We start from the raw sequence: 13,138 nt of genomic DNA on the forward strand, positions 1-13,138 counted from the left end.
ATATTTATGACATTAAATTTTTGTTGCTGGGGTCTTTTTTTTGGTTGGGAGGGGTGGGGGTGACATTTCACATTTTTTGTCTCCTATGACTTAACTACTCCTGAGAAGTAGGAATAGATATTTTCCCATTTACATTCAAGGTACTGTACAAAGAAGTTAACTAACTTGCCTCAGGCCTCCTAGTTACGGACTTGAACCTTTTTGTCACGTAGTCTTCTTTTCTTCACAAAACTAATTGTGTACCTCCTGGCCAAAAGCTTGAGGGGGTGGGGAATGACGTTTAAAAAGCTTTGCTTCTTGGGAATACCTGAGTCACAGGTTTGTACTTGCGTGCTTGTAATAGGGATGTTGATTGGCTTCCCTGCTGTTAAGGCCTCTAACTTGATTTTCTTGCCAAACAAACAGTAAGTGCCTTCTGTCAGGAAAACAGAAACATGTTGCCAGCTATTTTGAACAATGTTAGAAATACACTGCAGTGGGAAGGAGCTGCCTCTGACTTCTGCCCACTTCTTGAAATATTTTAAGGCCAGCCATTTGGAAACTTTGTTTTTAGTACCCAATATAGTCACAGGGGACTATTCTTCCCCCAAGGCTGAGATTTCAGAGGGTTTACATCAGTGGATAGGTTACATGGTTTTGGTTTGTTTTGGTTTTGGGTTTTGTTTTTGTTTTTGAAATATATTTTATTGATTATTTTTTTTTTTTTTTTTTTTAGAGAGAGAGGAAGGGAGAAAGAGAAACATCGATCAGCCGCCTCCCACACGCCCCCCACTGGGGATCGAGCCTGCAACCCAAGGCACGTGCCCCAACCAGAAATTAAACCATGACCTCTCAGTCCATGGGACAATGCTTAATCTACTGAGCAACACTGGCTGGGCAGTTTGTTTGTTTGTAATGCTCTCTGATTCTTTCTTTGCCCACTTTACTGGAACCTTCAGTCACTATGAGTAGAATGTGAACTGATGATTCTCATTCTTGCAGTGTCTGCCTTGTTATTTCTATTCTGCCTCCTGTGCTGTGGTCCTTCCTGAGTTATTCGTGCAGTGAAAATCTTATAATCAGCTGCTGCTACCTGAGTGTGCTTTATAAAGAAAAGAGATAGCTTCAAATTCTCTGGGAGAGCCCTGGCCAGTTTGGCTCAGTGGTTAGAGCTTTGGCCTGCGGTCCAGAGAGACCCGGGTTCGGTTCCCGCTGGGGGCATGTACTTTGGTTGCTGTTTGTCCCCGGCCCTGGTTGGGTTGTGCGGGTGGCAGCCACTCGATGTGTCCCTTTCATGTCGATGTTTCTCTCTCTCTCTTCCTCCCACTCTACCTGAACAGGAATGGAAAAATGTCCTCGGGTGAGGATAAAAAAAAAAAAAATTCTCTGGGAGAATTCCAATTTTCCTTTCACTTGTTTCTATGTGTTTCTTTCCTTCCCTTTGTTACCCAGAGCCAGTTGCACATATGTTTAAACTACTGAAATGATCAAGCTGTGGAATCAATTATCAGCAGTATTTATTTATAGACTTTTATTCTTTTGGTAACACAGTCTCTTCAGTTTTTTGTTTGTTTGTTTTGTTTTAATTAAGTCATTCCCACACATATCTCAGGAAACAGCACGGTAAGTTAGTGTCTTAGAAAAATTACAAAAATATTTGGTCAGAATTCATGGTGATTTCCACTGTATCATCAAGTAGTTGCTTTCCTATTGAACTCATCTTATTGCTGAGTGGATAAAGGAGATAAGACACATAAAGAGCCTGGAACATGATAAATACTCTGTGTATTTTAGCTGTTTACTTAGCTATTATATTTGCTTCTCTTTCTGCATTGAACTGTTGACTTCCTAATTCTATTTGTCAAAAGAAATAGAATCCACTCTAAAACTTGTATTAGGGCCCTGGCCAGTTTGGCTCAGTGGTTGAGCATCAGCCTACGGACCAGAGAGTCCCGGGTTCGGTTCCTGCTATGGGCACGTACCACCAAAAAAAACAAAACAAAACAAAAAAACATAAAACTTGTATTAGGTTTAAGTGCATGTCAGAGACACATCCCCTCTTCCACCACACAGGCATGTAAAGTGTCTCTCCATCAGCATAGCATTCTAGAGCCTATCATTCACAGCAATTGTTAGAAACAGTGGCAGGGTATGGGGCATTCTGTGGTACCTGGGCTTTCATATGGAACCACCCTATAAATCAAGAAAGTTCATTTGCCCTGGCCAGTTTGGCTCAGCAGTTAGAGCGTCGGCCCACGGTCCAGAGAGACCCGGGTTCAGTTCCCGCTAAGGGCACATACCTCATTTGCAGTTTGTCCCTGGCCCTGGCTGGGTCGCGCGAGTGGCAACCCCTCGATGTGTCCCTTTGATGTCAATGTTTCTCTCTCTTTCTCTCCCTCCCACTCTATCTGAACAAAAAGTGGGGGGAGGGGGGAGTTCATTTGTAGAAAGAGTTCTGCTACCTAAAATAGTTTGAAAACCATTGCCTTAAATCTTGGTCCCGATTAATTGAAATTACTTTTAGTTTGTGGACAGTTATGAGGAAAAAGAAGAAACAATGTTGTTTAAATTTTTGAACTTGTTAGAAAAGAACAAAAAATTTTTGTGATACTTAATACTGTTTTTATATATACTTCAACTTTAAAAAATATTGCATTCTCTCACCTCTTCAGATCATCCAGCTAGAACTTAGGTTATTTTTATCTCAGATCCAAAGGAGAATGACCTAGATAAAGTATTTCTGGTCATTTCCCAGTGATTGAAGATATAGACCTATGTAATGTATCTGTTCATAGCCCAGCATGTTAGATTTTGGTATTTCTACTTTCTAATCTGAGACTATCCTTAGGGCAAGTAGTCTTCTAGCTAACTCTGAGGTATACCCAGTCAATGTAAATTAGCCAGAGATTCAGGTCCTGGAGCACAGCCCTTTGCCAATTACAAGGGCTCTTCAAGGCAAGGAGTCTTCCTGTGATGCACTCAGTAGAGAGAGCTTCACCCTGCAAAAGGCCTGAGCCTCAAGGGTTTAAGTTCTCAAGGCCCAGCTCAGGACTGATTCCTCCTTAGCCTCTGCTACTACTTCCTCTTTCTTTCTTTTTTTTAGTCCTCATCCGAGGACATTTTTCCATTTTTTGTACAGACAGAGTGGGAGGGAGAGAGAGGAAGAGAGAGAGAGGGAAACATCGATGTGAAAGGGACACATCGAGTGGCTGCCACCCGCACGACCAACCAGGGCCGGGGACAAACTGCAACCGAGGTACATGCCCTTAGGGGGAACCGAACCCGGGTCTCTCCGGACCGCAGGTGGACGCTCTAACCGCTGAGCCAAACCGGCCAGGGCTGCTACTTCCTCTTTCATCAGGAGCATTGCCATCCACCTTCCTTCCCCCCCACTCCCACCCCTCATTCCATGCCTCTATCTCTTTGTCTCTTTGTGGCCACCCTAGTCAAAGGAGTTAGGGAACCAATCCTTTTCCTTCTAGGAGATTCCTAGAGTGCTTATTTAATTAGATTCACCCAAACTATGACCAGTCTGCAGAGGAAGGGTTGAGGCATCTCTGCTAGTCTACTTAAAGAAATGTAAGGTTTACCTATAGCTATTTCTCCACATAGTGAGGCCAGACTGGGGTGCTTCTGCATAAGTAGAAGGGTCCTAAAGATCTCAAAGGTGAACAAGAAGGGGAAAAAATTTACTGATAAATTCAACAGCCCTAGCCGGGTAGCTCAGTTGGTTAGAGCATTGTCCCAATATACCAAGGTTGTAGGTTCGATCCCCAGTCAGTGCACATACAAGAATTAATCAATGAATGCATAATTAGGTAGAACAGCAATTCTATGTTTCTTTCTTACCCCACCTCTGAAATCAGTAAATAATTTTTAAAAGCAAAAAAATAATAATAAAATAAAAGGAAAAAAAGAAATTCAGTATTATAGTATATTTTTGTTTCCAAGAGGCAAACTTCCTAGACCAGTGAGTAAGTGTGGAATATTTGACAATATGAGGTCAAAGTTTGGGTAAAAGATTTATTTTTGTCTCCACTTTATTTATATGTATTTATTCATTTAAGCTCTGAAGATGGCTGTAGTGGATATCTACCATTCCAGGTTAAAGGAAAGACAAAGGCGGAAAAAGTAAGTACAGAAAACTGTATCTTGCCTTCTTTCAGCTTTGGGATACTGATCACATATACATTTAACCTATAAGAATGTTCCATTTGTGGCTCATTTTGTGACCTTGAGGAAGATACTTACTCCTTGGGTCTCGATTTTTCCATCTATCAAATGGGGATAATAATACTTGCTTTAATTTTTTTTTTTTTTAATTCCTCACTCGAGGATATATTTTTCTCCTTATTATCAGAGTGGGAGGGAGGGAGAGACAGAGAGAAACATCGATATGATAGAGCCACATCGACTGGTTGCTTCCAACACGACCCAACCAGGGCCAGGGATAAACCGAAACCAAGGTATGTGCCCTTGACCGGAATCGAACCTGCGACTTAATTGGTCTGCAGGCTGACTCTCTAACGGCAGAGCCAAACCAGCCAGGGCTGTTTTGTTTTGTTTTGTTTTATTATGTTTTTATCTCCTCTTTAACCTTTCTTAAAGTATTGATGACCAATGAATAATGTGGATGTACTGTTTTAAGGAAAAAAGGAACAAGATGAATTTAAGATGTTATTAAGTTGTTACCCATTTTTTAATGTTCTTATTGTAATTGCATACTTTTTTATTAGAAGTCTTTTATGTAAAAGAATTTCAAAGGAAATTCTAAACAAGTTTTGGGCACTCTTGGTTATTCCTTCTCTTTGCAACAGAACAAAAAACATACATTCAGATTGAGAAATTATGGATCCCAGACCCCTGTAGGATTACAGAGATTTTAACAGTTCAGAGAAGGATATGCAGAGATTGTGAGAGTGTGTGTGTGTGCAGGCATGTTACTAACATGTGGTGTTGCTAACCGGAGACGCAGTGGCACAACGACAAAAAAGAATGGAACTTGGGAACTACTGTGTTAATGAAATTGGGAGGCGCTGTTGAGGGACCAATTTGTGTTCTAAAGTAAAGCTTACTTTCTGCATGTCTAGAGTTAGCTTCTGAGAGTGCTAAAGAAGCTTACCCACCCCAGCCTGTGTGGCTCAGTGGACTGAGCATCATCCCATGGACTGACAAGTCCCGGTTTGATTCCTGGTCAGGGTACATGCCTGGGTTGCGGGCTTGATCCCCAGTGGGGGTGTGTGTAGGAGGCAGCTGATTGATGTGTCTCTCCCATATCGATGTTTCTGTCTCTGTCACCCTTCCTTTCTCTCTCTAAAGAATCAATAAAAACATACATTTTTTTTAAAAAAGATGATTACTTAAAAAAAAAAGAAGCTTACCCAGCTCTTCTTGTGAGAGGCTTCATTGCTAGTCATGAATATCTCTGGTATAAATCAAAGGTTCCAGACACAGAACGCTGCATGGTTTATTTAAATTCTGTTTTGCTCAAAACACGCAATTAGAGTTAGACTGTATTGTAGAACTCGGTTGTTGAGGTTGCTATTAAATATTATGTTTTATGATGCCCTTCCATTAAACATACACAATATTTATTTCAAATAGTTTCAAAGTATTATGTGAATGAACAGTTGTAAATGCTGAATGTGTGTTCATGGTGCTCTTTTATGGTTAACAGGTTTCCCTTAAATTTCCTAAGCTGAATAAATTAATTTCTATGACGTGAACACAGATTCCCTTCTGTCTTGTCTTAAGTTATAGACATGTATTTTTCAGTATTTGTAAGTGCTTATTGATTGATTCATTCAAACAACAAATAGTTATTGAGAGTCTGCCAAGCCAAGGAGAGGAAAAAGGTCTGCTTGAGAGCCTAAAATTGTGTTAGTGACTAACAGACCTGCAGAACTTTGGGGAGTGACTTCTTTGGACCTTGATATTTTGCCTCATAGTGTTTAGGATATCTAATAAAAGCTGCATGTGGAAAACAATATTAAATGTAAAACTAAGTATAATAAACATTATTGTGGTTTTCATTCTAGAATTATAAGAGATCATGGATTAATCAACCTTAGGAAGTTTCAGCGTAAGTATTACCTGTTTTCTTTAAAAAAATTTTTCAACATTATTGAATAGTTTTAAATCATTTATGGTAGTAGTTCTTAGTCCAAGTTGTATATTATCACCTGGGAAGCTTTAAAGAATTTTGATACCAGGGTGTCACCCCAGGCTAATTAAGTCAGAATCTCTGGGGGTATTTTTAAAAAGTCTTCAAGGCAATAAATAAATAAAGATAAAAATCTTCAAGGTGATTTTATTGAATAGTAAGAGTTAAGAACCATTAAAATAGTCCACAACATTCGCACGACATTTTTTTTTATATCAGTATAGTAATTACAGCATGAGTATTAATGAGTCATTTTCTGGAACTGGATAGGTCATGTTTTGGAACTGTATGTTAAACATAACCTTGAACACCAGGTTGTGAAAATGTTTTTATGGAAAAATCAACAGAAAGTGATGTCTCTATTTTGTATCATAGTAGACAGACAAAAAAAAAATGACATTTAATATTGCATGATGGTAATAATAAACCTGGGAGGATTTATTATTATTTTTTTAATGCTAACCTTACTCTTTTAAATATTAGAGATAACTAGGCTAGGCAGAAAGAGTCCCTGTACTCTTTGTTCTGCACTGTAAAGTGTGTTTAGTAAATAAGAATGATGATCTCAGAGTAATTGCAGTATTTAAATTAAAATGTTTATAATAGTTGTATGTCACAATACTCTTTGTGGGGGGGGGCGGGTAAATTGCCTAATAATTATTGTGGTTCAAATCCTAGTTGATAGACTCTTTTTTTTTTTTTTTTTTTTTTTTTTTTTTTTTTTATAGAGTGGGAGGGAGAAAGAGGAAGGGAGAGAGAGAGAGAGAAACATCGATGTGTCCTTCACATCGAGTGGCTGCCACCCACACGACCAACCAGGGCCGGGGACAAACCGCAACCGAAGTACATGCCCTTAGCGGGAACCGAACCCGGGTCCCTCCGGACCACAGGCCGACGCTCTAACCGCTGAACCAAACTGGCCAGGGCCTAGTTGATAGACTCTTATAGGTTTTGATACTCTGTGCCCCTGTAGGGTTCAGGTTACCAGTCACGGGTTGTCTTTTAATATAGTTATGATCATAAATATGTTACAGTTTATGTCCTGTATTTTTTCACTTTTCATTACACATTTTTCAAGTGATTGTGTTGTTTGTAGGATGTCACTTTTAATAGTTACATAATATGTTGTATATATACATAAATACACATATAACAATATGCTTAACCTGCCTTTTATTAGATCTTTAGCATCCTTTTTTTTTTTAATCGTTGAAAATAATGCCAATGTTGTACTTGTTGGTGACTAAAACTTTGTTTATGTTTAGATTTTTTTTTTTGGAGTCCCAGAAGTGAAATTAATAAGCCAAAGAGTATGATAGTATGATCATTAAAAACTCTTGATACTTGCTGCTAGATTGCCTTACAAAAGATGTTATCAATTTATATTCCTTCTGACAGTGTATGAGATTGCCTGCTTAACCTCATCCTCATTGAGAGCTGTGGTTTTGCAAAAATAACTCAGGAGCAGATTTTCTTTGCCCTTTCTATTAACAATAATTGGTCAATACTGGTAGCTACAGTAGTGGGTTCCTCTGTCTGTCCTGGGCTTTTTCATAATAGGTTAGTTTTTTTTTAACCTTTATTTATAGTAGACCTTGACTCTTACATATATCTAATCTCAGCTGGTGGACAGAGGTCAGTTTAGCCTTATTATTCTTTTTTAAAAAATATGTTTTTATTGATTTTTTTTTTAGAGAAAGAGAGAAAGAAACACTGATGAGAGAGAAACATCAGTTGGCTGCTTTCTGCAAGCCCCCTACTGGGGATTGAACCCGAAACCCCGGCATGTGCCCTGACCTGGAATCCAACCAGCTCTTGGTGCATGGGATGATGCTCAACCAACTGAGCCACACTGGCCGGGCTAGCTTTATTATTTTTGTAATTGTAGGCTGCTTTGAGAAAGAAGTGGCATATGCATTGTGGTTTCAGAGGTTTTTATTCGCCATTATACTGGATGTACATGTGACCTTAATATGATAGGCAGAGGGTTTTTTTGTTTTTTTAAATCAAATTTTAAAATTATACTCCAAATTCTTCTGTATTATCCCTGTAGTAAGAGGCAGGGAAAGGGCGGGGTGCATTAAAAGTGAAAATAATCAATCTGTGGGTGCTCATCATATTGGCTCCTAGAATTTGTAGGTAAGAATGTCTCTTGCAAGGGAAAAGATTCATCTAAAAAGAGGACTTAATTTAAATAACTGTCAGAGGTTGACAGAACTAGCCTAGTTACTATTTTGTTTTAAAGGCAATTCCATTTTTATTTTTGTAATTTTTCTTTATTGTTTTTAGAGAGAAAGGAAGGGAGAGGGCGAGAGATAGAGACATCGATTGGACACCTGCATGCCCCTCACTGGGGATTGGGCCCACAACTTGGGCATGTGCCCTGTGCCCTGACTGGGAATCGAACCAGTGACCTCTTGGTGCATGGATCGATGCTCAACCACTGAGCCACACCAGCTGGGCTAACCTAGTTACTGTTGATTATCTGACTGAAATGAAGAGTAACACCTTGAGAGTGCCTGGCTGCTCCACCTACTAGTTATTGTTGATGGGTTTATTTCCCATTTTCTTTGCTAATACCTCTTTTTATTAGACATTTATTTGGTCAGTAGTGATCCTCAAAGTTGCTGATCCTAGCTACCCTGTCTATGTGACCATTTACTTGCATGATAATTATCAAAATATAACTTCATTAGCAGTAAATTAAGTTGTGGTACTTAATTGAGTTTAGTGAAGAAATACTATGTGCCTCATAAGTATGTGTAGTAGTTCTTAGTCCAAGGAGGAAGATTTTTGGTGAGGCATACAAGAGATCACACACTTTCCAGGCTAATCTCTTCTAGATGGACTCTTGTGTCTGCACATCCATTTTTTTCCTACAGAAGTTAATACCAGAAAATTTGGCCAACATTGTTTCTAAGAAATGCATGATCTGCCTTTAATTGTCTTTCCCCATTACTGCGAGCAATTTCTGCCCCTGTACAGATAAGAGAGAGTGAGGTGTGGAGGTCATCAGGGTGCTCAGTAGCTCAGATGCTCTCCAGTGATAACAACATCCCTATGTGATAGTCACTGTGATGCTGTTATTATGATGAGTGTTTTGCATTCTTAGCTTTCTTGTTTGCTTCCTGTCATGGTCAAGTTAGTCATGTGAGGTTATGAATAATGTCCTTCCATTTCACTTCTTGTAAAAGAAATGCAGAAAACTTAGGAGTCCCTGTATTCTCTGACATGGTTACGTTTTACTTTCTCTGTAGTAATGGAACGGCGGTATCCCAAGGAGGTCCAAGACCTTTATGAAACAATGAGGCGATTTGCAAGGATTGTGGGGCCAGTGGAGCATGACAAATTCATTGAAAGCCATGCATGTAGGTGGTTTTGAGCCTTAAGCATGTTTGAGAGAGAGAGAATGTGTGTGTGTGTGTGTGTGTGTGTGTGTGTTTATATAAATTTGAGAGATAATTGTTTTATGTGAAGGTCTGTAAATAAATACATGAATATTTTTGTCTTTGTTTCCCTTTATTACCATGAAATAAATTTGGGACTTTCAGGGTCGGAGAAGAGAAGTTAAAAAGCCTAGTGGTTTTCTTTTTTCTCTCCATATAAACAATTGTTGAGTAGTTTTCCCCTTACTTTTTGTTATGAGAGTTTTCAAATGCTATATATAAAAGTAGAGATAATAGTATCATGAACCGCCATCACCTAGCTTCAACCGTTGTCAACACATGGCTAAACCAGTGTCATCTCTGCCACTCCCTTCCCACCTTCACCTGGATTATTTTGAAGCAAATTCCAGATATCATATTATTTGTTCATAAATATTTTAATATTAAAACTAGTTTTTTATCCTCACCTGAGGATATTTTTAAAAATTAATTAGAGAGAGAGAAACACATCAATCGGTTGCCTCCCATTTGTGCCCTGACTGGGAATCAAACCCATAATCTTTCAGTGCATGGAACAATGCTCCAACCAACTGAGCCACACCAGCCAGGTCTTAAAACTAGTTTTTAAAGTGGGAACAGAGTTAGATAACTCATGGACCTAGTTCTTTCATCATTCTCTTGCCTTTTCTCTGAGAGAGCTCTACCCATTTTTTTTTTTTCTTTATTCATTTTAGAGAGAGAAGAAAGGGGAGAGAGAGAAACATCGATTGGCCACCTCCTGCATGCCCCCAACTGGGGACTTGGTACACAATCCGGGCATGTGCCCTGACCGGGCATCGAAATGGCGACCTCTTGGTACATGGGTCGATGTTCAACCACTGAGCCACACCGGCTGGACTCTACCCAGTTATGTGATTTTTCACTCTAAAATTGAAGTTGTTAAGAGAGGAAAGCCTAGTCTTGAAAGAGGTCTGGATGGGGTGGTTTATTCTATACGCATCAACATGATATTTATGTATTTGACATAAGTTTAGTTCTGGGAAAGTACTTTACCAAAGCTCTTACCCTGTTCTCATCATGTAGATATTTCTTACATCCATCATAGGCACTTATCTGAACCAGGTTGGTTGTCCTCACCAAACTCCCTATCTGGTTTTATTCTTTGTATGGTTTATACTAGGTGACTGATCCTTTACTCCCTGCCCCAGTTTGTGCCATCCCTAGTTTATGTGTCATTCCAAGGAACTACACCCCATGGATTGTCCAGGCATTTCCTTCATTCCTCTGTTTCAAAGCACCCAAATTTGAATGCTCTATTACGTAATAACCCAGGCAGTGCAACCTGATCTGTGTGCTCATAGGAAGCAGAAATCTTTGTTTTATGGGAAACACAATGCTCTTTTGTGTCTATGGAGAAAAATTATCTGGGATTTGAGCACAGAGCTTTTGTCCTTCCCTTGCATAAGGACCATAGCAGAGACAGATTTCATAAAAGAAATTTGGTTGTGTGGTAGAACTTTTAACACAGGATAAATAGCACAGGGACACTTGGTTGTTTAAAAAAGTTTGTTACTTCTAAGCTAAGTGAGTTCAGTCAGTTCACTGTAAGTTTTCTAAGATAGTTGCAGCTGCTGCTGCCTTCACCTGGAGATAGCAGCTGGAAGACAGCTGGAGGAGGTTTTTCTCAGCTCTTGGGTAACATTTCTAATGAGATGTTACCAACAAATAGGATTCTCCAAATGGAACTACCCAGTCTTTTATATAAAGCAGAATTACTGAAAATACTCAACAGCGAAACTGGTCATTGATGTTGATTATGTTTTTCTCCTTTGTTCTTTTTGGAATAAACAGTAGAATTTGAACTCCGAAGGGAAATCAAGAGGCTCCAGGAATACAGGACAGCAGGCATCACCAATTTTTGTAGTAAGTACTACATGCTATATCAGAGGACATATTTCTTCCAAACACATAGAGGAAGTCTGTTTGATGCGGTGTGAATTTTTTTTTTAAACAAGCTTTCCTTTTTCAGAATGAGTTTTTAATCCTTCTAAGAATGTTTCATCTATTTAATCCTTATAAATACCATTATGTGGATTATCTGAGGTAAAATGAAAGTTACAACACAAGAGAGGCACTGCTTTAGATTTAGGATTTAATAGCCTCTTAAAAAAAAGGACTTTAGCCTGGCCAGTGTGGCTCAGTGGTTGAGTGTTGAGCCATGCACCAAGAGGTCGCCAGTTCAATTCCCGGTCAGGGCACATGCCCAGGTTGTGGGCCAGATCCCCAGTGGGAGACAAGAAGGAGGTAGCCAGTCAATGTTCTCTCTCATCGATGTTTCTTATCTCCCTCTCCCTTCCTCTTTCTAAAAAAATCAGTAAAGAAAAAAAATTTTTTAAAGGACTTTATATTCTCATTTTTGCCTCAGCCTTTTAAAATTTAGTGGTGTGTGGTTTGATCATTCTTATTAACCAAATTTCAACTGGCTCTAGGTGTTTCCATCTCAGTTACTTGAGATGGTGATATTAATTACATTAATAGCAGCTAACATCTCATAGAAGCAGTTTACCATGTTCCAGGCCCAATGCTAAGCATTTCACCTGGATCATGTCATTTAATTCTCTAAAAAACTCATGAGTTAGGTATTGTTATTTCCATTTAATGAAGAAACTACGGTTTGAGGTGATTAAAGAGCCCTGGCCGATTTGGATCAGTGGTTAGAGCATCAGCCCGCGGACCACAGAGACCCAGGTTTGGTTCCCACTGAGGGCATGTTCCTCGGTTGCAGTTTGTCCCCAGCTCCAGTTGGGGCTGTGTGGGTGGAGACCAGTTGATGTGTCTCCCTCACATCAATGTTTCTCTCTGTCTCTTCCTCCCTTTCTCCCTCCGCTCTATCTGAAAAAATAAAAAATAAAGTGATTAAAGAGCCCTGGCCGGTTTGGCTCAGCAGTTAGAGCAGGGGTGGAGGATCTTTTTTCTGTCAAGTGCCATTTGGATGTTTATAATGTCATTTGAGGGCCATACAAAATTATCAACTTAAAATTAGCCTGCTGCTGCCTGGCCGGTGTGGCTCAGTGGATTGAGCATCATACCATGGACTGAGAGGGCCTGGTTTGATTCCCAGTTAGGGTACGTGCCCGGGTTGCTGGCTTGATCCCCAGTGGGGGGCATGCAGGAGGCAGCCGATCGATATTTCTCTCTCATATCAGTTCCTCTCTCTCTCTCAAAAATCAATAAAAAATACATATTTAAAACAAAATTAGCCTGCTATATTTGATCAGGCAAATTTGGTGAGGTGTGTGATGTAAGCTGGTATTGATTTTGCCAGCCTTATATGGCCCTCGGGCCACACGTTCTCCACCCGAGTTAGACCCTCAACCTTAGGACCAAAGGGTCGAGGGTTTGATTCCCGATCAAGGGCATGTACCTGGGTTGCAGGTCTAATCCTTGGCCCCAGTCAGGATTGTGCAGGAGGCAACCAATCCATGTCTCTTTCTCTCTCTCCCTCTCTTTCTTGCCCCCACTTGCCCCCCCTTCCTCCTTTCCTTCCACTCTATCTAAAATAATGGAAAAAATCCTTGGGTGAGGATTAACAAAAAATAAATAAATAAAG

At 39.7% G+C, this 13,138-nt stretch overlaps 1 protein-coding gene across 2 annotated transcripts in view; it reads left to right on the forward strand.

Moving 5' to 3' along the window:
* The window catches only part of TADA2A (transcriptional adaptor 2A), a 56,657-nt gene that overhangs the window by 35,862 nt on the left and 7,657 nt on the right, over window positions 1–13,138 (forward strand). For both annotated transcript variants that reach the window (XM_036269780.1, XM_036269781.1), the window contains 4 exons: window positions 4,047–4,110; window positions 6,018–6,061; window positions 9,400–9,510; window positions 11,380–11,451. In XM_036269780.1, the coding sequence (XP_036125673.1) occupies window positions 4,047–4,110; window positions 6,018–6,061; window positions 9,400–9,510; window positions 11,380–11,451 (291 nt within the window). The remainder of the gene's footprint in view (window positions 1–4,046; window positions 4,111–6,017; window positions 6,062–9,399; window positions 9,511–11,379; window positions 11,452–13,138) is intronic.

Source organism: Molossus molossus, unplaced genomic scaffold (assembly GCF_014108415.1).
Source record: "Molossus molossus isolate mMolMol1 unplaced genomic scaffold, mMolMol1.p scaffold_m16_p_19, whole genome shotgun sequence".
Lineage (NCBI taxonomy): Eukaryota > Metazoa > Chordata > Mammalia > Chiroptera > Molossidae > Molossus > Molossus molossus.